We start from the raw sequence: 24,106 nt of genomic DNA, 5'->3' as shown, positions 1-24,106 counted from the left end.
AGCAACACCAAATTTTAATATAGTCATATTTATTAGCTTTAGTATATGTAACATTTCTGTGTTGCCTAGAAGCCCATATCTAATTTATTGAAGGTTTAGTAAGATTTCGTATAACTATAACATTTTAAATAATATTTCAGGGAGCTAGTACGGCAAGTTAGGCACCTGCCTTGCACCTGGCCGACCCAGGTTCAATCTCTAGAGCCCATATAGTCCCTCTAACTTGTTGGAAATAATCCTTAGCAAAGAAGTAACTCTGATTTCAGCTGGGTGTGGTCCCAAGCCCCATTCCCCAATTTATTTTTCTTTAATTCAAAGTAATTTGGTTTGTTTTTAAATATCTGTAAGATAAACTAATCTATTCTCATTTACCCAAGCATCCAATTCTAAATAAGATTAATTTTAGGTGATCTGATTATTTTTTTTGAATGTGTTTCCATTGCTGCTGACCTTGACTACTGTTGATCTTTTCTCTTTTAGCATATTCATGCGTTTTATGTTTACTGCAGAAGAATAATGGATTTTGGCTTCAGGTTACTGGCTCATTTGAGTTGTTAAAAATTTCTCCTTTTGGAACCGGTGAGGTGGCGCTAGAGGGAAGGGGTCTGCCTCGCAAGCGCTAGCCAAGGAAGGACCGCGGTTCGATCCCCCGGCGTCCCATATGGTCCCCCCAAGTCAGGGGCAATTTCTGAGCGCTTAGCCAGGAGTAACCCCTGAGCATCAAATGGGTGTGGCCCAAAAAACCAAAACCAAAGGAACAAAAAATTTGTCCTTTTGATTTGGTAAATCTTGTCTTTGGTAATTCACAAGCCTTGACAAACATTCTCTCTTCCTTAACTCCCCTGCTGGAAGAGCCACTTACTTGAACCTTAAAAACAAATTGGTGATTACTAATGATGGGGCTCAGGTTAATCTGTTCTGTTCAGCACCTGCTCCTAAGCTACCAAATAATAAATGAGCATGAATTCCATATTGTGAAAACCGGGAAAGCTGTCTGCTTTGTAGTATGCTTCAGACATTTCTAAAGGACTTGAAAATGCCTCTTACGCAAGACCTCCCATTTGTGAAAACCCATGTGAAAAAGGCGAAGAAAAACTTGCTTACAGATTAACCTTTCACGAACTTGCTTAGCTTTAATACTTTCTAAAAGGTTCAGAGTTCTGTTAATATGCAACATAGAGCTTGCTCCAAATTAAATTCTATGTCATCAGTCTTTTAGTTCATGCTTAAATTTTATTCACTTAACATATAGTATCAATCAGTTAATCATGTACAGGCAGAGCTCTGTGAATAACCCTTCAGAAAATGAAAATATGATTTATGTTCTCAAAGAGCTTATATTTTGTTGAGTAGAGAGACAATAAGCAAGGGGTTAAATTCCTAGATAAACATGTTAGTTCTGGATCGTGTGTGGTGCTTCATGAGAGCTAAAGAAGAAAGTTCAGGTTGGGGCTAAAAACCACGTTACCCTGGCACTGAAACAGACCTGAGCCAAGGTGGTATTTTCAGGACCTGAAGCTCTTAAGTAGAGAGCTACAATATCCAGGAACTTGTGGTTGTAACATGTGAGAATCTTCAAGAAACCTCAGGAAAAATCAGTTGAAGTCTGATGACCTTGCCAAGATTAAAACAATGCTCCAAATTTACCTTCCCTTTATCTGGGCTGTAGTGACAATACAAAGCCAGGCAGAAAGGGGTGGACAGATTGAAGTCTTAGTTCAGAAATCAGGATACATTATTCATTGTAGATGGTAAGAAAATAAAGATGGAAATAAAAATTGGGCTCCTTCTGCTAGTTTATATATTAATGTTTGTTAAATTGGTTAGTACAACTTTCTTATGTTGCAGATAAGGATCAGCATATTTTTGTTTTGTGGTCACACACAGTGACACTCAAGAATCATGCCTGGTGGTGCTTAGGATCCATCTGTGATTTCTCATTATTAAACTGGGATTAGCTATATGCAAGAAAACCACCTTAACACCTGTACTATATCTCTTTCTTCCCCTATTGTGTTAAGAGGCTAGATAGCAAATGTTTTCAACTTTGAAGCCCACAGACTCTGTCAAATCCATAACACTATCTTTGTCATGGACAATATGTAAACAAATGAACATATTTATGTTCCAATAAAACTATTGAAATATTAATTTCACATAATTTTGTAAATTCTCAAATAATATTTTTTATTTATCAGTCATTTATAAATATAAAAACTACCAGCAAGGAGATAGCCCAGTAAGGGATACATGCTATGCAAATGATATAATGGAAATTGATACATAATATGCTTTAAATGGAAAAATTTAAAAGATGCCATACATACTCTAAGAAATTGCTAGTTTTAGGAAACTCCTGTGGCCATACTGATAAGACATCATGATGTGCTTGTAACCTTAATGTCCTAACTGTATTCAACTTCCTTCTTTTTATGATGTCCATGATGTGTCCTCATCATACTGTAGTTCCAATATTCTTATAATTTATACCATGATGTACATGCACCACCAGAACGCTAACATGTAATGCTGAGCAAGAAACAGAAATAAAGCCTTTCATAAATTTTCTATAAAATATCTTGATCTGGGGCCAGAGCAGTGGCACAAGGAGTAGGGCATTTTCCTTGCATGCACTAACCTAGGATGAACTGTGATTCAATTCCCAGGCGTCCCCCAAGCCAGGAGTGATTCCTGCTGCCTACAAGAAACACACCTGAATACTGAGAACATAGACTCAATATCAAAGGCTGGAGGAAAATCATCCAAACAAACAACACCCTTAAAAAAACTGAGGTGGATGTATTAATAACAGATGACACAAACTTTAGACTCAGAAAAAGATGTACACAGTACTAAAAAGGTTTATGTGCAACAGGAAGAAATCACACTAATAAAAATATACGCACCCAACAGAGACCTGCAAAATATCTAATACAATTATTGACAAATTTGAAAGTGGATATCAATAATAACACAATAATTGTGGGAGATCTCAACACAGCCCCATAAACACTTGATAGGTCAACCAGACTGAAACCCAACGAAAATATACTAGCCCTGAAAAGAGAAATGGAAGAAAGAGGCCTAGTAGATATATATGTATATGTAGTAGATACATAGACAGACAGACAGACAGACATAGGACACTCCATCCCCAGAAACCTGGATATACATTCTTCTCCTATGTACATTGGTCACTCTCCAGGATAGACAACATGCTGGCACATAAAACATACCACCAGTTGCTTACCACAAGGCTCTGAAATTAGATGTGAACTACAAAGGAACACAGAAGAACGTTAACAACTGGAAATTAAAGTGCTACTGGACAAGCAGTGGGTCTGAGATGATATCAAAGAGGAAATCAAAACTTTCCTGGAAACAAATGACAATGAAGACACAAATTATCAGAATCTATGGGACACAGCAAAAGGGGTACTGAGAGGAAAATTTATAGCTTTGCAAGCATACATCAGGAAGGATGAAGGGGCATAACTGTATAGCTTAAAGACGCAGCTTATTAAGTTAGAAAATGATCAACAAAAGGAACCAAAAATAGGAAGACAAAGGAAAAAACAAAGCTCAGAGCAGAAAACAATGAAGTGAAAGCCCAAAAAACTAACCAAAAGATCAACAAAAGCAGAAGTTGGTTCTTTGAAAAAAATAAATAAGATTGATAGAACATTGGCAAAACTCACAAAGAGACAAACTTGATAACTTACATTAAAAATGAAAAGGGGGGAGATGACTACTGATATTGCAGAGACTCAAAAGGTAAACAGAGACTACTTTGAGAAACTTCTATGCCACCAAGTATGAGAACTTGAAAAAAATGAATAAATTCTTGGACTCTTATAACCTTCCACGGTTGAATAAGGAGGATGCAGCATATCTAAATACCCCCATCACTATTGAGGAAATTGAAACAGTAATCAAATGTCTGCCAAAAAAGAAAAGTCCAGGCCCAGATGGATTTCCTAATGAGTTCTTTCAAACCTTTCAAGAGAAACTATTACCAATTCTAGACAGACTCTTTCATTAAAATGAAAAAAAAAAATGGGAACACTTCCAAACAGCTTTTATGAAGCCAACATCACCTTGATACCAAAACCAGACAGAGATACTGGCAAAAAAGAAAATTACAGACCAATATTCCTAATGAACATAGATGCAAAGATCCTCAACAAAATCCTGGCAAATCGGATCCAATGCCTCCTCAAGAAGATCATTCGCTACAATCGAGTAGGTTTCATCCCAGGAATGCAAGGATGGTTTAGCATCCATAAATCTATTAACATAATACACAACATCAGCCAGAAGAAAAATAAAAATCACATGATCATATCAATAGACACAGAGAAAGCATTTGATAAGGTCCAACACCCATTCTTGATAAAAACTCTCAGCAAGATAGGAAGGAAAAGAACCTTTCTCAATATAGTTAAGGCCATCTATCACAAGCCAATGGAAAATATTTTCCTCAGTGGAGGAAAACTAAAAGCCTTTCCTCTAAATTATGGTACATAATAAGGCTGTCCTCTCTCTCATCACTCCTATTCAACATAGTACTGGAAATACTAGCTATAGCAATCAGGCAAGAAATGGATATCAAGGAAATCCAGATAGGAAAGAAAGAAGTCAAACTCTCATTGTTTGCAGACGACATGATACTCTAATTAGAAAAACCTAAAGACTCTACCTAAAACCTTCTAGAAACAATAAATTCATATAGAAATGTGGCAGGCTACAAAACTAACACACAAAAATTAATGGCCTTTTTATATACCAATATGATAGGGAAGAAACAGACATTAGAAAACAACCCCATTTACATTAGTGCCACACAAACTCAAATATTTTGGAGTCAACTTGACTAAAGGTGTAAAGGACCTATACAAAGAAAACTATAAAATCCTGCTGCAAGAAATAAGAGAGGACACTAGGAAATGGAAACACATACCCTGCTCATGGATTGGCAGGATTAACATCATTAAAATGGCAATACTCGCCAAAGAATTGTACAGATTTAATGTGACCACTCTAAAGATACCCATGACATTCTTCAAAGAAGTGATTCAACATTTCTGAAATTCATTTGACACAATGAACACCCTCAAATAGGTGTGTATAGGTGGTTTAGCAAAGCAATTCTTGGGTAAAGGAATATGGGAGGCATTACTTTCCCCAACTTAAAAATGTATTACAAAGTAATAGTTATCAAAACATCATGGTATTGGAATAAAGACAGATCCTCAGATCAGTGGAATAGGCTTGAGTACTCAGAGAATGTTTTCCATTTATACAATCATCTAACTTTTGATAAAGGAGGAATAAATTCAAAATGGAGTAAGGAACAACAAATGGAATTGACACAACTGGTTAGCCACTTGCAAAAAAGCGAATTCAGACCTCAAGCTAACACCATGTACGAAGGTCAAATTCAAATAGATTAAAGCCCTTCATGTCAGACCTGAAACCAAAGGTATATAGCACAACACGTAGGCATAACACTCCATGACATTGAGACTAAAGCTATCTGTAAGGAGGAATCAGCACTCTCCAAACAAGTGTAAGCAGAGATAAACAGATGGGAATATATTAAGCTGAGAAGCTTCTGAACCTCAGAGGAAATAGTGTCCACGACACAACAGACACCATATTCATCAGATAAAGGGCTATTATCCAAAATATACAAGGCTTTGACAGAACTTTATAAGGAAAACACATTTAATCCCATAAAAAATGGGGAGAAAAATGAAGACACTTTGATAAAGAAGATGGCCAAAATGCACATGAAAAAAATGCACCACATCACTAATCATCAGGGAGATGCAAGTCAAAGCAAATGTGAGGTACCATCTCATATTGGCACACATCACAAAGAATGAGAACAAGCAGGGCTGGTGGGGATTTGGAGCAAAAGGAACTCTTATTCACTGCTGGTGGGAATGTTGTCTAGTCCAGTGGTCCGAAAGCCATGGCTTACGAGCCACATACGACACTATTCACTTTTTAATGCGGCTCTTCTGTGTGCCAGGGGGGCTGCTCCAGGATTCAGGACTCTGCTCATAGCCTCTATCAGTGCACACCCTGTGTGGCTCTCAAAATAAATTTCAATCGTGATTTTGGTGAGATTTGGCTCAGTTGTAAGAAAAGGTTGGCCACCAATGGTCTAGTCCAACCTTTATGGAAAGCAATATGGAGATATTTCCAAAAACTGGAAATTGAGCACCCATACAATCCAGCTATACCACTTCTAGGGATATACCCTAGGAACACAAAAATACAATACAAATATCCCTTCCTCACACCTATATTATTTGCAGCTCTATTTACAATAGTCAGACTCTGGAAAGAATCAAGATGCCCTTCAACAAATGAATGGCTACGCTTACAAGGCAGATGCCTTACCTCTAGTGCCATCGCTCTGGCCCCTAAATAAAGATATTATTAAAAAAACAGTTTTACATCTACACAATGTAATACTATTCAGCTATTATGAAAATGATGTCATGGAATTTGTTCTTACATGGATGAATATGAAGAGTTTTATGCTTAGCAAAAAGAAATTAAGAGAGGAAATACATAGAGCAATAACATTAACTTGTGTGATATATAAAAATTAAATAGTATGGTAATAATATCTAATAACAATAGAAATGAGGGCTAATAGGACCAGTCCATGGTAGGAAGTTTGTGGCAAATTGTGGGGAATACTGTTCGTGCAGAGAAGGGACCATTGTCACAATAATAGTTGGATGATTGTTCTGGAGAAGAGCTAGATTCTTAAGGGAAATAACATGATTGACTGGTACTCCTTCTGTAACAATATTTCAAACTACAGTTTCTAAAAGAAAAAAGGTGAAGAGAGAGAAGAAAAATGTCTATCACAGAGGCAGGCAGAGTGGAGGGTTCTGGAAAGAAACTGGGGACATCAATGATAGGAAATGTGCTCTAATAAAAGGTGTTGGAGAATATAAGACTAAAACTCAATCTTGAATGACTTTGTAACTGTTTAGATCATGGTTATTTAATTAAAATTTATTTTATATAATGATAATACTCATTTACAGGATATAAAAATCCCATAGTGTGAGAATACCCCAACGTAGTACAAATGATAGAGCAGAGTCCAGTTAGAACAGAGAAGGGACAACAGTGACAATGATAGTTGAAAATGATAAATCTGAACAAGAATTTGGTGGTGAAAGAAATAAAGTGGTATTCATGATACCCCATCAGGATAGTATTGCAAACCATGCTACCTAAATAGATAAAGGGGGAACAAGAAAGAGAAGTAAAGTAGGGTATTTGACATAGAGGTAAGCAGATGACGGAAGAGGTAATGGGAGGGAACCTAGAGAATGTGCTGGTAAAGGAATGGTTGTAGGAACATCGAATGACTAATATTTAATTGTCAAAAACTTTTTAACTCTGTATCTCACAATAATTTATTAAAAAATTTAAAAGAGGGGCTGGAGTGGTGGCGCAAGCAGTAGAGCGTTTGCCTTGCATGCACTGACCTAGGATGGATCTCGGTTCAATCCCCCAGCGTTCCATATGGTCCCCAAGCCAGGAGCGATTTCTGAGTGCATAGCCAGGAGTAACCCCTGAGCGTCACTGGGTGTGGCCCAGAAAACAAAAAAATTAAAAGAAAAGAAGTGGCAGCATAGAAGTTAGTGGGAGTATAGATTTGGGGGTTAAAGCACTTGCTTTGCATGCAGTTTGATCCCTAGCACCACATAGTCTCCCAAAATCCTCCAGGAGCAAACTCTTTAACATGGAACCAGGAATAGATTCTAAGCATCATTTCACATGGCTCAAATTCCCCCCCCCAATAAACAAAAGATTATAGATATGTATATTGATTATGGACACTAACCACTAATATGTTAGGTGATCATTTAGAAATAATTACAAATATTGAATCATTATCATTATATGCTTGAAAATAATATTATATAATTGAATAAGTAAAAAGTACCAAATAATTGGTAACGAAGAGAAAAGAAGGAGATTTTAGTTGGTCTATAGTATCCAAACCTGTCAGCTAATCACATTGATTCTTCTGTTCCAGACTCTTGATTTTGATCATAATTCCTCTCCTCGCCTCTTTTTACTTTTTTAAATGTGGGTTTGTTTATATTGCAAAGACATTAGTTTAAATTATATTATAAGCTTTATGTGTAATATGCTTAAGAACCGGGAGAAGACCTGACCTAAGAGGTCATTCATTATAGAACGAAATGAAAATTGAGCCCACACTTATCTGTCAGAAGGCCAAAGACCATATGAATCTATTCTGACATGCATGCTCTGCTTTTCTCCTACCCATTCTCAAATACCCCATATTTCATTACAGAGTGAGCAATCTGATGCCAGGTTAGGTGCAATTCATGGATGTAATTAGCCTATTAAGTTCCCTAATGCCTTATATAGTCATTCAAGTGAAAACAGCAGATCTGTCAGTTCTGCCACAGACTCTGCCATAAGGACTATTATGTTTCATGCTGCTTTTTATAGTCTTCATGGTCAGAACTAACATATTTGGTAAGACCAGGCTTTTTTTTATTTTATCAAACAGGTGCCCTGAAAATTTTTTTCAGAATGTGAATTCTTGACATTTTATCATTTTCAAGAATCTATACCCTAAAGCAGGGGTGGCAAACAAGTTCCACACAAAGAGCCAAAATTTTAAACTGTGAGAGTCAGAGAGCCACACCACGCAGTGACCTGCCAAAACAAACACTCACACAAAAGCATCTCATTTTAACAATAATATGTGAAACACATATTGCATTTTGCGTGAAGGTAAAAATTCTGTTTGCCACCCCTGCCCTAAAGTCAGAGACTCATACTCTACAAATATCCTTTCTTTCTTTTTCTCCAACTTATACACATAGACTTACTGGAAAATGTCAAATTTATCAACAATAAAAACCATTTATCTTCATACATTGAGTGCTTATTCAGGGAAATTATTGTTTTATATCCTTCTCTCTTTGAGAAAAATGAAATCCATAGTTTAATATTATATAAATTCGAGACATGAAAAGTCCATAGTCATTCATTTATATGATGCATGCTTACCAAAGAATCAACATGGAGTCATAACATTAAAAATGCAGAATTTTTCCTTTCTCTGGAAATTATATTCCTGGGGGATCAGAGTGAAGGAGAAGAATCTACAAGTATGAAAACAACCTATAAAGATGGAATGGATGTTGCTCTAAACTGGGTAGTCAGGAAAGAACCCAGAGGATATACATTAACTGAAGTCAAAAGCAAAAGGCTAGGAGAATGGGCTTCCAAGGAAAGGAAAGGAAACTCAAATTGCTCGAGACACAGAGTGACAAGAAATATAGATTACAACTGTGCAGAATATAGGTTGGGGTTAGGGTTAGGATTAGGTAAATGGTTTATATTTAAATTGGTTGGAAAGCAATGGAGGACATTACTCAGGAAAATGTTTGCTATAATAAGTACCAGGTTCAGTATAAATAGTGGATTTTTGAAGCAAGAAAGGTACTATTGCAATATTTCTACTGAAATGATGGTGTTAAGGTAAGTATATATGAATGTATTTAGTTTACTATGTTTATTGTACTCTGATATACATAGCATAAACTTTTCCACTGAACAATTTTAAGTGACTTTTATGTGATTTCATGACTTGTACTATCACCACTATCTTTAAAATATTCTCATCATCCTAGATTCAACTAGTATAATTCAACATTATAAAAATCATAAATCCCCAATCATCTTTCTCATTTGCCCTTGATAATCATATTCATTTCTGTCTCTGTGGATCTGATTATTCTAAGTGCCTCATGTAAGTACACTCACAATAATTTTCCTTTTGGAGCTGACATATTTCACTTACTACAATATCAATATTGTATATCAAAACTTCATTAATTTTATTTAGAGCGGCTGGGCTACATTCTCCATTGCTCCTTGATCAGTGCTCAGTGGTTGAGACTGGAGTTGCTCAGGGAACCATGCAGTGCTAAGATTAAATCATGACATTATTTTGCAAAATTGGATAATATACCACATTTAGTTTATCCATTTAGGCATTAAAGGATATTTGATTGTGCTACTATTATGAACAGTATGCTATAAAAGCAAGTCTACAAATACTCATTTGTCTACTTCCTTTCAATTTGGGGTGGGGTATATAAATAGAATTGCTGACTAATTTATTGATTTCTCATTTCTCATATGCCACCAAACAATTTTCAATAATTCTATACTAAATGTATTTAAAATAGAGTTATCAAGGCTTTGATGTTATAGTTGAGAGAAGTAAATTAAGAACATATCACATTTTTCACTTGGTAATATTATTGAGCCATCCATTACTTAACAGATTTTTAAAATCTTTTTTGTTGTTCTTGTGAGATGGGGTTGGATTTCAAAGGTTCTCCTCGTGACATATTATATTTGCTAATGCTGTTAGACATACATATAAAATGTTTTCAAATTTGTCATATGGTAATTGAGAAACACTGGGCCAGTTTGGAGTTATTATACATATTTAGGTAAAAATTATGTTATACAAATAACAAATTGTGTATATACATTCAGTGTAGTTGTAGATAAGACTGTACTAATGAATCTAAATATTTAATCGTTGAACCAATATGGTGCCAGTAATTGAGACTCAAGAGAGATCTCTGCAATAAGAGAACTAGATATATGTAATTCTTTGAAAGTTCCCAAAATAAAGCATGTCAAGAAGGAAAAAAACATATCAACCCACTGAAAAGCTCAGTATACTGAAGAAAGTAAAGCATTTGGCTTTGTCAAACTGGATGCTACTGATGTCCTTAAGGAACAATTTTACAGAATTTCAGGGGGGAAAAGGTTTGGTTAACATGGGCTGAGAAGAGAATGACAGTTGTAAATCCTCACCTCTCAACACTGAGTTTAGAGGTGCTATTGAGAAGGAAAATTGCAAAATCAAGACAGTAAATAAAGATGGCTATGGGTCAAAGAAGGGATTTTTCAAGATACTCTACCCTAGCTGGAAAAGGAGAAAAAGATGGTACAGGAAAAGGGAGATTTTTATCTGAGAGAAATCCTTGAGTAGGGGGAAGGGATGGATCCATAGCTCAAGAGAAGAGTGGTTTGAATATAAGAACTCTTTCTTTGTCCACGTTACTGGGGAAGGGAAAAGAATCAGCATGAATACAGGGGGCTTTGGCAAAACGGTGTTAAATCTTAGCTAAATCTTAGCTTTGTAAAGAGGAGATGGTCAGATGTATGAAGATTGATGAACAGTGTTCTTTGCTCATCACTGTATTGCTTTTCATAGTCAGATCACTATATTTCTTGCAAAGTTCAGGTGCTTGGCTGGAGGCAAGAATTATTTAAGAGTTGGTTTAATAAACATGGCAAGTACAACTATTTGGTTAGTACAACTGAATGAGTGGGAAAAATTTTTTAAAGGACAATAAAAGTAATTAATGGGCTGGAGTGATACCACAGCCATAGGGTGTTTGCCTTTCTCACAGCCAATCTGGGATGTAGTCATGTTCCATCGTGGTCCCCTGAGCCTCTCAGAAGCGATTTCTGATGCAGTGCAGGAATAACCCCTGAACACCGCTGGATGTGGCCTGAAAAGTAACTAAAGTTATGGTGATTTTGTATGAAGAGGGAAGCACAAGGGCAACAATTAGTCTTGGAATATCAGTTGGATAATTTTTGTTGTGTGTTGGGTAGGTCAGGGACTCAGCAAAATTAATGCAAGGTAATTATCTAGGAAATGAATGTAGGCAATAGTTGGGATGGAATAGGGAGATAATCAGACATAAATTCAAGGAAGTGAGATGTTTGATGGAGTGCCCACACTGACAAAGGTGATTAAAATAATGACAAAGAAAAAAATGAAAATAAACATGTCGGTCTCTTCTAATGGCAAATAGAATCTATTGTTCTTCATATAATTTTAAACTGAACTGTCATATATTATGGTTATGAGGTAGCTTCCTACCTCATAAAGGTTTTCAAATCTATTTGTATTCCTGCCTGAGCTTTTAACACATTCATATTTTAAAGCTCAGTGGATTGATTTGCATTTGTACAATGGTGGGAGGTATCCCTGAATGCTATCACACAGACTATCTCATGTAGTGTTTGGGGACACACATCCAGTAGTGGAATCTCTACTGGCTTAGCATTGCACAAGGTCTAAGAATCTACGTTGCTCAAAGGTCTTCAAGAAGTGTTTTCAGTTTTTTCTTCTGGCAAAAGAATATTCAAGCAATCTTCTGCTTGTTTAATTTTTTTTGTTTTGTTTTGGGACCATAACCAACTGGGCTCAGAAATTTGTCCTGCCTCTGTGCTCAGGGCTCACTCCTGTCAAGGCTTAGAGGAACCATATATATATGATCAGCCCCAGGTTTGCCATATGCAAAGCAAAAACCTTACCTGCTGCACTATCTCTCAAGTCCAAGAATATGCAGCACATCTAATTCTACCTTGTAGGAATAAGGCATTACTTATCAAACTTGAAAGAAATTATTTTTAAATCAATGATAATATACTAGATTTTGTTGAAATTAAATTTTTCTGATAGCAGAAAAAAATGAGGGGTCGGGGATGTAATGACTGGAACTCTAGTGATGGGTATAGTGAGTTATATATTTAACAATACCCTGCAATACTATAATATAGTCAAGTTATTAAGTCAATAAAAAGTAGAAGTCTTTTATTGTGGGGATGTTGGGCAACACAGAGGTGCTCGAGTTATTTCTGGCTCTGCATTCAGGAATTACTTCTGGCAGTGTTTGTGGGATCATATGTGATTCTAAGGATTGAATTGGGTTTGCCACATGAAAGAAAAGTGCCCTATCTCTCCTTTCTCTAGAAATATACTTTTTCCCCTTAGATTTTCCTCATATTCTTTGAATAGTAGCATCATCCTAAACTCTCTAAAGCTTTTAGGTCTTATGGACCTTTTTTATCCTTGAGATGATCTCTTTAATTTAGCTTCATATTTCCTTTAATACAGAATTATCAAAATAGGTAGTGAAGTAAAGTAATAGAAGGTTGAAATAAGGTGTATTCCATTAAATTGATTGTTACTTCTCATTTCTATATTTCTAAAACTTCAAGGTACATTTCTTGAAATGTGTGGACATAAAGGTATTTGGCTTTAAGAAACAGAAGTGTCAACTCCACCTCTCACTTCTCCCACCAAGAAATCACTAGTTTTCTCATTGCCAGATCATCTCTATTTTTTCCTGGCTGGATGCAGGCATGCTCCTTCTAATGAAGATGAGGAAATAAGAGCAGGATACCTGGTTTTCCTTGCCCTTAAATTTCAGTTGTTTGTTGCTGCATCAGAAATCCCTAGAAGAATTGATCTTTCTGAGTGCACTAAATTTTAGTGGTAGCATTTGATCATTAATTTACTGCCCACCAGACACTGTGATCCTAAATGACTGATATGGCATTCATCTAAAATTTGACCCAAATGTCAAAGAATTTATTATTTAGGTGAGGGACATTAATACAATTGTGATGAAAGAAGTGTACTTGCAGGGAACATGAGGGAAGGGTTGGGCAGACACAGTTGATTAAGAATTGAAAAGTCAAGGAAGTCTCCATTAAGGAATTGGTACCTGAACAATAAATTGAGAGGTGAATCTGCATATCTGGGTATAGCAGAAAACGGGCTCAGATTTAAGCAAAAGAAAGGCAGAATGGGACACAGGAAGTATTGAGGAAAGTCCATATATTACAGATATTGTTAGAACACAGGGGCAAGATTATGAAAGACATTTGTTTCATCTGAATGAGTTTGGATGTACTAATTAAAATTATGGGAATTTTCTACAAGGCTGTGATTTTAGTCGTAAAAATATGATCATTTGAAATTTGCGCTCTTTTTAGCAGTTTGTACTCTGCATTAGGCAATATTTTACCATAGACAGAGATGCTAACTTTACACTCACTGAGACCAAAAGCAGACAGAGACATTTCCAAAGAAAAATAAAAAATTCAGACCAATCTCCTAGATAAAAAATATCCTCAACAAAATCTTAGGAAATCAAACCCAATAACATATCAAAAAGACCAGACACTACAGATTGAGTATGACATATTCTCTTTGTAGGCAAGAATTAATGGTCTCAAGAAAACAAGACCTGATCAGGAGAGACCTATCCAGAGACTAAGGTCACCTACACCTAATGATATAAAAGCCACTTGACTAGGCTGAAATGTGTTCCCAAAACCTATTTCAGAATTTCTTTCCTAATAGCTTCTGTGAATTTAGGCTGAAGAGCTTTAATGGAACATTAGTGAGGAACAGTAAAAACCCACAGATGAAAAGTGGAGCTGCAGTGCTGTTTTCTACTGTTCTGGAGACAGAACTATTCTTAAAAATATGCTTCCTGAGAAGTCTGAAAACCCTTATACCATTGCCCTCAGCATTTGCCACCAAACTTTTCCCTTGTTAAAGGAGAGGTTATTAATTGAAAGAACCTTACACATACAAGGAAAATTGGTACTCTGGTGTTTACTAAGTATTATATTGTAATAACAATCTTAATAAATAAAATTGGTACACTGATGTTTACTAAGTATTATATTGTAATAACAATCTTAATGTTATTGTAGTGATAGAATAGTAATGTTGTAGTGGTACAATAGCATCTTTGAAGACATCTCTTCATGTTTAAAGTAGGCATGGGACTACTGATTCACAAGTGATATTTTTAATATTTCATAGTTTAAGTTCATTTCATTGGTATAACTCCAGAAAATGATAATTAAAACAACTGATATTTCCTACCCCCCCCCATGTAACTCCTTTGGATCAATGAACCAAACAGCTTAGATTTTTTTATAGATTTAATTTTTATAGAACTTCACAGCCTGAGTTTTGAATGTACGATATAAACCTACCTTCCACTTACTACCTTTAGTTGGGTTCTGTTACTTTAACCTCTATATTTTGTTTTATTTGGTTTTTATTTGGAGACTACACCCAGCAGTGCTCAGGGTCTACTCCTGCCTCTCTACTCAGGAATCAATCCTGGAGGGACTAGAAAGACCATATGTGATGTAAGGGATCAAACGTAAGCCAGTTGCATGTGAGGCAAGTACCTTATCCACATTACTAATACTTTGCTCCATCCTCTTTAAGTTGAAGTTTTATGACCTACTAAGTAAATTTGAGTAACATCCCATTGATTAATTGTGAGAATTGAGTAAGATTGTATGTGAAGAGGGGACTGTGCCTTGTTTAACCTCATCTTTCTTGAACAGTTTCTTACTTCTACCCTTCAGTTGTTTTATTATGAGCAACTTTCTCTTTTCTTTTTACTTTCCTAGGGATATGAAGCCTGATAATATTTTGCTTGATGAACATGGTAAGTAAATAATTTGTTTGCAATCAACTGTATTAGGTTCATATAAGACAAGCCAAGTGAAGGATTATTACATATGGAAAAGGTATCTCCTCTGATTCAGTTGGTTATGCGAACCAGTTTCATTTACAGAGTGAGATGTTATTATTTCTAGCTTTGGGGATCTGGGGAAACATTATTATTATTAGCTTTGGCTTACTACACCAATACATTAAGTAACATTGAATTTACATGATAGGCAAGTAATTGTTTGTATTTTTCTCATGTTAGTTCTCATGGTCTCTTGTTCTTTATTGGCAGTCCATTTTATTGTTTCTCTGAGCTCATTGAATGTCCTAACCATTTCCACTCAGAAGTCCATTTCAGAGTGGTTATATAGGGCATTAGTCTAGTTGGGTCTGCAGTATTGTAGTTTTTCCCCACAAGCTGTGGTAGTTTGCACTGCTTTATCTTTTCCTTTTGTTGTCTCAAGATGCTTCTTTCCTCATTAAGTACAGAACTCAGGATCTGCCACCCAAAAGATCACCAGGAAGACAGGCAGTAATGTAAATGCAAAGGAGTTCATTCCAGCATGCGTGGATCCAAAGAATAGCTTATAGACCAAATTTAAAGGATATCTAGGGCTCAATCCAGGGGATTCAACATTCTATATTACTGTCAGTCTTCCCCACTGCCAGGAAGATCTCAGGGGGATTTATGTGGGTGAGAGATTATCTTGTTTCAGTGTCAGTGGCCAATGGTTCAGGCCAGAATTCATTGATTCAGGCAGCCAGTAGCCAAATACTGCACAGATGGCTCTGGGTGTAGCCCCTACTAGATTGGAGGGTTGGAGTTTTCTTCAGCAGCAGCACTGCACCTAATCTATACTTTTAATCACTCCTTGAGACCACCCTTCTGAAAGATTAGTCTTGTTAAAATGTAGTGCAACCTGCTGATCTGGAAGTTGACTGCCTGATTTTAAAATCCAGTTCAGTTGAGTAAAGTGTACCCACTATGTAATGAAAGATGGTCTTGGACTCTTAATGCTGAAAAGTTGGTTATAATAACCATATATGAAACTTGTAGAATGATGCAGTGAAATGTAACTTTAATAAAAGTCATTTTTAAAACACAAAATACACATAATTCACCCAAAAATGATCTATGAAAATTTAAACAGGGAACCTTAGCTTCTTTGGGAATCAACAGAGTACCTATTTTTTAGGTTCACTGTAAAACTTATAGAATATTTATAAAATGCTTTTTTGCCGATGCCTACTGCAGGAAACTCACTCAATCAAATTAAATATTAGCGGGGCCCAGAATGATAGCACAGCAGTAGGGCATTTGCTTGGCACGCAACCTACCTGGGACCAACCTGAACCAACCCAGGTTCAATCCTCGGTTTCCCATATAGTTCCCTGAGCCTGCCAGGGTGATTACTGAGCACAGACCCAGAAGTAGCCCCTGAGCAACACTGGGTGTGACCCCCAAACCAAACCAAAACAAAAACAAATTAAATATTAGCATATTTCCCTGGAGATCCTGGTGGTTTTCTCATGTTGTTTCATATGACTTTGCCTAAATCAAATAGAGTCTGTGAATCTGGAAATATACCTATCCTTTTTTTTTTTAAAGTCATTTTTGAATTCAGAACAGACATCCCAAAGAATCTTTGTTCACATGCTATGCCTTTGTTTAAACGGTTTGACTTAATTCTTACATCTCAGGTAGTTCTTACACTGCAGGACCTGTGCTGCTTTTTATTGATGTGTGGAGTTGACTGAGTCTACTTTTCAGGTCTTTGTTCTTTTTTGTTTGTTTCTTTGTTTTTGGGTCACACCCGGCAGCACTCAAGGGCTACTCCTGTCTCTCTGCTCAGAAATCACTCCTGGTAGGCTCAGGGGACTATTTGGGATGCCAGGATTTCAACCACCATCCTTCTGCATGCAGGGTAAATGCCCTACCTCCATGCTATCTCTCTTAGTGAGTCTAGGCCTCCTCTTCAAAAGTATGAGCTTGTATCTTAGTTGTCTCAAGAAAAGACCTAGTCTACACTCACTATATGGGATGTATGGTATGTTCAATACTGGGATCTCTAACAACACTTTTTGGTCTAGACTATGAATAAGGAAGTGGTATTTGTATTTTATATTCTAATCTTTAACTTGAGAATGACTATATAGTTAAGTAGAGAAACATCACTCACTTTTGCATTGACTGGATATGTGAATGAGCTAGGAACAAACAAAAAATGTAAGATTTACTGCCATTTTCTAAATATCGTTCAAGGGATCCTTTCTATAGAAAGATTTGAAAGTATTTAACTTGTACTTGTTTATGTTTAAAAATAACTTAAAATTCAAAATTCCTGGTAACTTTTGATGCCCCCAAGCTCATTCTTTTGAGAAATAAAATCATAAATCAGTGTTTGTGCTTTGGAACATTGAAGTGCATCTGCTATGGTTTTTCATACCAAAACTTGAAACTTTTATTTTTTCCACACTTAAAAACATTCTGCTCATGTATTTTCTGCTTAGAGATTTTAGCAAGTATAAAGGGATTGTCTCCTATCTCTGATATCCTTCCAACACCCCCAAGTGAGCTGTGTATATGTTCTTTATATTAGATTCTGTACCACTGAGCAACAAATAAAACTTTCATTTTTATTGTTTTTTTTATTTATACTGATGCATATTCACAGAAAAGTTGATATTTAAGGCAGTGAAATACTTTTGTACAATGGAGAATCAATTTTTCGTAGTATAAACCAATATTTCTTCTACTTCAGAAATTGACTTTAAAATGTTTTTAATTTAAAGCATATCTGTTACTAATTCCTTCAAATGCTCTTTTCAGCGGTTCAAAGCCCAAGATAGCAATACATCTTGACTGGCTCATAAAATCACTCTCCTGACATGTATTTTTACATACCACCAATTTATGAACTACCAACAACCTTTTCAGTTGTATTGTATTTAAAATACATTTCTCAAATTACTCAGAGAAACAGCATTGTTGCCTGATATATCTGAGAAAAGCAAAATCATTGTACCATTTATATTTTAACTTTCTTAATAACTTTCCAATCACATCGAACAAAGGAAAGCAAACTCTCAGTAAGAAATGGTTTCTCTTCACAGAATCCCCAGATGTGCCAATCAACAAGTGGGCAGTATCTTGGAAAAATATATTTATAAAGTTAAAAATATGTGTACACAATGACCAGATGTGCAAACTTGTGTGCAAGCACTGCAACTACAGAACCCTGAGCAAGCACTTATAAGCAAGTGTTTCAGCACCACAACCAGTATGCCTGCAGTCTCAGACACTACAAAATTAGCAACAAATTAAAGCAAGGGAGATAATTTTTAATACATATAAATGTAGGCTACTGTTTCTTTACTCCAAATAATCAAATTTAGTAATCCTTGACCCACGGCTGTACATTTTTAACAAATCCCTGTAAAACATAGTAAAAACATGTATTCTAACATGTGCCAATCTTGATTGGGAAGAGAATTTGAAGCTAGTGGCTGAATCTACTTATGCTTACTGCTGTTCTGAAGTCTGAGCTGAGAAATACCCTGAGACTCTTCTTCTCTAGCTCAGAAAAATAATGACAGAATTCAATTACTCAATACTATGAACATTGAATTTAAGTGTGATCCTATGTCCCAAAGCATAGAGGTAAAAAGCAAAAACAAAACCCTCTCCTGATATTTAAATTCAAAATTCTGAGCTTTTAACTTCACGTAAAGGTGGGTTATAATTGGTAGTGATTCTGTTCCCTGCACTTTGCTTGATATATATTATTCAACTCTGGAGACATCTATGAGGTTCAGAATTCCTCTCAAGAGGAAAACGTGTTGTGGGAATTGAGTAGGTAGAGTCCTGGAATGCAACCTAACATTTTGATATGTACAGCATCACAACAAAGAATGAGCATGTCAAAGGTCTCAACTATGCTTAGTTAAGAAACTATGATAAAGTGTGCTCAGAGTTTGAGCACATTAAAAAGCTAGTATCAGGGGCCGGGGGGTGGCGCTAGAGGTAAGGTGCCTGCCTTGCCTGCGCTAGCCTTGGATGGACCGCGGTTCGATCCCCCGGCGTCCCATATGGTCCCCCAAGCCAGGAGAGACTTCTGAGCGCATAGCCAGGAGTAACACTTGAGCATCACCGGGTGTGACCCAAAAACCAAAAAAAAAAAAAAAAAGCTAGTATCAGATTAAGGATTCCTCAGGCTCTCAAAAGAATGAAGCTTCCCCTTTTTATCCTGCCCTTATTCTTTTTTTTTTTACACTTTAGGGAAAAGGTTCCTTGATTTCTGTGAGTGTTAGTTGAGATGGAGATGAGGGCATACAGGAGTGGCCCAGGCCCAGGTTGATGACTGTGAACTCTGTGATATTCTTCTTCCCTTTTTTATGAAGCATCCTATCCAGGTTTCAGTAAGTCCATGACCTCAAAGAATTTCTCCCCTTTTTTCATTCTATATTTTGGCAAGGATATAGGCTCATAATAAATAAAAAAATAAATGTTTCAATGATATAGCACAAAAAGTTTTAGGGTCAATTCCTAATCCACCAAAAAGGATTGTATACAGAATGTGTTATGATGGGGTTCATTAGTTAGAAAAAGCACATGGCCACAAAGCAAAGTGGAGCAGCCATGCTCTTCTGGAGCTCCTGTCTGCTGTGGAGCTTCTAGGAGACAGTTTTTGCTCTCGGTCTTTCTTGGCCTCTCAGGAGAATTTCAGGAGACAGAGAGCAGAATAATTTTTTTTTTTTTTTTTTGGTTTTTAGGTCACACCCGGCAGCACTCAGGAGTTACTTCTGGCTCCAGGCTCAGAAATCACTCCTGGCAGGCTCGGTGGACCATATGGAATGCCAGAATTCAAATCAATGACCTTCTGCATGCAAGGCAAATGCCTTATCTCCATTCTATCTCTCTGGCCCCAACAGAATAATTTCTATTTTTTCTTTTCTTTTTTTTTCAATTTCATGAAAGAGCCTCGCCAGGATTTGTAGTAGTTCCTCTTGAAAGGTTTTAAAGAATTCATTAGTGAAACCATCTGGGCCTGGGGTTTTGTTTTTGGGCAGACCTTTGATTACCGTTTTAATTTCCTCAATAGTGATGGGGGTGTTTAGATATGCTACATCCTCCTTATTTAACAGTGGAAGGTTATAAGAGTCCAAGAATTTATCCATTTCTTCTAGGTTCTCATATTTGGTGGCATAGAGTTTCTCAAAGTAGTTTCTGGTTACCCTTTGAATCTCTGCAATATCTGTAGTGATCTCCCCCTTTTCATTTCTGATATGGGTTATCAAGTTTCCCTCTCTCTTTCTTTGTGAGTTTTGTGAATGGTCTATCAATCTTGTTTATTTTTTCAAAGAACCAACTTCTGCTATCATTGATCTTTTGGGTTGCTTTTTTGTGTTTCCATTTCATTGATTTCTGCTCTAAGCTTTGCTATTTCCTTCTGTCTCCCTATTTTTGGTTCCTTTTGTTGGTCATTTTCTAATTTTATGAGCTGTGTCATTAAGTTATTCAGGTATGCCCCTTCTTCCTTCCTGATGTGTGCTTGCAAAGCTATAAATTTTCCTCTCAAGACCGCTTTTGCTGTGTCCCATAGATTCTGATAGCTTGTGTCTTCATTATCATTTTTTTCAGAAAAGTTTTGACTAGAAAAATAATTTCTAAAGAAGAAAATGAGTAGCTTTACTGAGGAGGATATTCTCATCCTATAAAAATCACAGGAACAAGTGAATAGAGAATGGTTTTATTATCAACAATTTAAGATGGGAAGAGTCCACTAGCAGGGACTAGAGAACAGCTTCAAAGACAAGGAATGAGATCATATGGGAGCTCAATTTTCCATCTGACTCTATTCCCTGTTTTTGAAGCCTATGAACACAAAACACAAATCTCTTCCTCACACCTATATTTATTGCAGTGCTATTTACAATAGCCAGACTCTGGAAATAACTGAGATGCCCTTCAACAGATGAATGGCTAAAGAAACTATGGTAGATATACACAATAGAATATTATGCAGCCATCAGGAGAGATGAAATAATGAAATTTTCCTATACATGAATGTACATGGAAACCATTAAGAGACACATAATAATATTATTAATAATAATATTATTAAGAGACACATAATAGTAAGAGAAAGAGACACATAATAATATCACTTATATATAGGTTCTAAGAAAAATAAAAGATTATTGTTATAATCCCCAGAGATGAGGGCCAGAAGGACCAACTCACAATATGAAGCTTACTACAAAGAGTGGTGAGAGCAGTTAGAAAAATAACTACACTAATAACTACTGTGACAATGATAATGATTAGGAGTAGAATGCCAGTCTTGAATGCAGGTTGGGGGTGAGGGAGGAGGGAGATAGGGGGCATTGGTGGTGGGAAGGTTGCCCTGATGAAGGGGGGTGTTCTTTTTATGACTGAAACCAAACTACAATCATGTTCGTAATCACGGTGTTTATAAAAAAGAAATAAAAAAAAGAAAGACAGGGAATAGGAAGTCTGGTTTTATGTCCAGCAGAGATAGTGAAAAAGCAATTTAAACATATTCTAGTACAGTTGTTTCAGGAAACTTACACCTATTCATGAATAAGACTGGGGAGCATTCACAATTAAGGTACATATAAAAAATGTATAGCTCAAGTACAGAAAATGGTAGGCTTTGGACAGAGGTTAAGGAACTTGCCTTGTACATAGCCAACCTGGGTTCAATCCCTGGCACCTATATTGTTATGCCCAAGTTTGTGGTAACTCAATGAAATAGCCAAAGAACAGAAGGGAAGTAGAACAAAAGTTCATTTCATTGCAGTGGACCCAGGAATCACTATGAACTGTGGGTTTTTAAATTTAAATAACTAAATAATGAAGTTGGATTTATATTTTAAAACTACATTCCAAAGAGTCAATTAAAAGCATGCAAAATTAACTTTTTACTAAAGTTTAAAAGAAGATATGCTGTATAGATATACACCAATAAAATTTAACTTTAGTTATAACCACACCTATCACATGAGCAAATTGTCTCTCCTTAGCTCAAGGTCAGGGCATGCTCTTCATTAGTATTTATTAACAAAGGTGATTGTAAATTCCCTGATCTGTTAATGATTCACCAAGGCCTCTGAGAGATTCACACAAATTGCTTTTAAATTTTTAGGACCTGATTCTTACAAATTTTTAACCCTATCTTTGTCCAACAGTATATGGATGATGCTTTCTGAAGCTATATATTATAGCATATAAAAACAAATAACTTAAAGCAATACTATATTTGATATTGATTCCTGAGTATGATCATGAGTAATCCCTGAAGATAGTCAAGAGTAAATCATAAGCACTGCTGGATATGGTCACCAAACAAAACAAAGGCATAAACTGGTGGAAAATGATCACAGAACAAATGTTTTATTAGTATAGTAATGAAGATTAAGGAGGCTAGAGATTGAAAAGAACCTCACTGCATGTTCTCTGCAGAGGTATTTATCAATTCAATAGTGTCACAATCTATTTTCGAAAAATCACAATCACTACAATACCCTGGGCAGCTTCTCCAAAAGAGAGATTTCACAGTCTCCAAAATACCAGCCCTATTTTGATTTTTTCTAAATTTGGGGGGGAGGTGATAAGTACAAAGCTGCAAGAACAACAACAACAAAAACACTTATGACAATACTGATTCTATGGAGAATGCAGGATAAGAAAGAGAAAGGAAGGTCAAAGAAAATTCATGCCCTAAATAAAGATATGGGCAGTCCTCAGGGTGGAGAAATTATCTATTCAGAAATTAGTATACCTGTGACCCCAAAATGGAGTGTGCTCAGCTACTTTCAGAAATTGATATTATCTTTTTCAAAACTGAAAAACTTTTCAAAAACTGAAAATCTTCAGCTTGACATGAGAGTATTTGAAATCAAGTTGTCAAGCTTTGGTGATCTTAGGCATTCAGATTTTTATTACTGTTTTTATTCCTGCTGAAATTGTCTCCTGAGTGTATCCAGAATTGAAATTGGTCCTGCGTTGTTTTAAATTGGAGCCACAGACTGATCTTAAATCTAGGTTGGGTCATTTCAGAGTCTGCAGTTTAGGACTGGAACAGGACTTTACCATTCCTTTTCAGATTCCATCTGGTTGTATGCATTTGTTTCTTTAGATGCTTTGCTAAGTGTGCTGGCTTTATATTCCAGAAAGTTATTACTCCAGCAAGTAGTAGCCTTTACAGCAAATAAGGTGCATCTTTTGCATATAGCTGAATTAGATTAGAAACCCATACTGTCTTCTGAATACAACAAGGATGGTCCTGAATGTAGAGCCAGAAGTAAGCTATTAGCACCCCTGAATGTGATCCAAAATCCAGTTTCTATCTACCTATACTTGCCAAGAGACCCCCTTCCCTGACTGCTTGCTTTAAGAACATTATGAAAACTATGATTAGTCATATAAACACAAATTGAGGTTGGGAAGGCCTGCTTATACCCTAAACTTTCTTTTTTAGTAAGCTGGTGCAACACTGAGGTATAGAACCCAACAAATAGCAATTTTAACAGGTTCCCAGGTATTGCTGATGACACTGGTTTGGGTCTAACTGTCAAGTTTCTACTGCTGTAAGCTGAATCTATCAGAAAGACACTGTATGAGGTCAAGAGAGATTAAAAATCGTATTCACTATGATTTATAATACAATTAGTGATAAGGCTCAAGCC

At 36.2% G+C, this 24,106-nt stretch overlaps 2 protein-coding genes across 2 annotated transcripts in view; both read left to right on the top strand.

Annotated features, from left to right (window-relative positions):
- Positions 1–24,106, top strand: part of PPP3CA (protein phosphatase 3 catalytic subunit alpha) — a 1,090,725-nt gene that overhangs the window by 643,408 nt on the left and 423,211 nt on the right. The window lies entirely within an intron of this gene.
- Positions 1–24,106, top strand: part of STK32A (serine/threonine kinase 32A) — a 152,227-nt gene that overhangs the window by 70,637 nt on the left and 57,484 nt on the right. The window contains exon 5 of the mRNA XM_049786984.1: positions 15,352–15,389. Within this exon, the coding sequence (XP_049642941.1) occupies positions 15,352–15,389 (38 nt within the window). The remainder of the gene's footprint in view (positions 1–15,351; positions 15,390–24,106) is intronic.

Source organism: Suncus etruscus, chromosome 14 (assembly GCF_024139225.1).
Source record: "Suncus etruscus isolate mSunEtr1 chromosome 14, mSunEtr1.pri.cur, whole genome shotgun sequence".
NCBI classification, from domain to species: Eukaryota; Metazoa; Chordata; class Mammalia; order Eulipotyphla; family Soricidae; genus Suncus; species Suncus etruscus.
The sequence above is the reverse complement of the archived record's forward strand: the minus strand, read 5'-3'. Positions and strand labels throughout refer to the sequence as shown.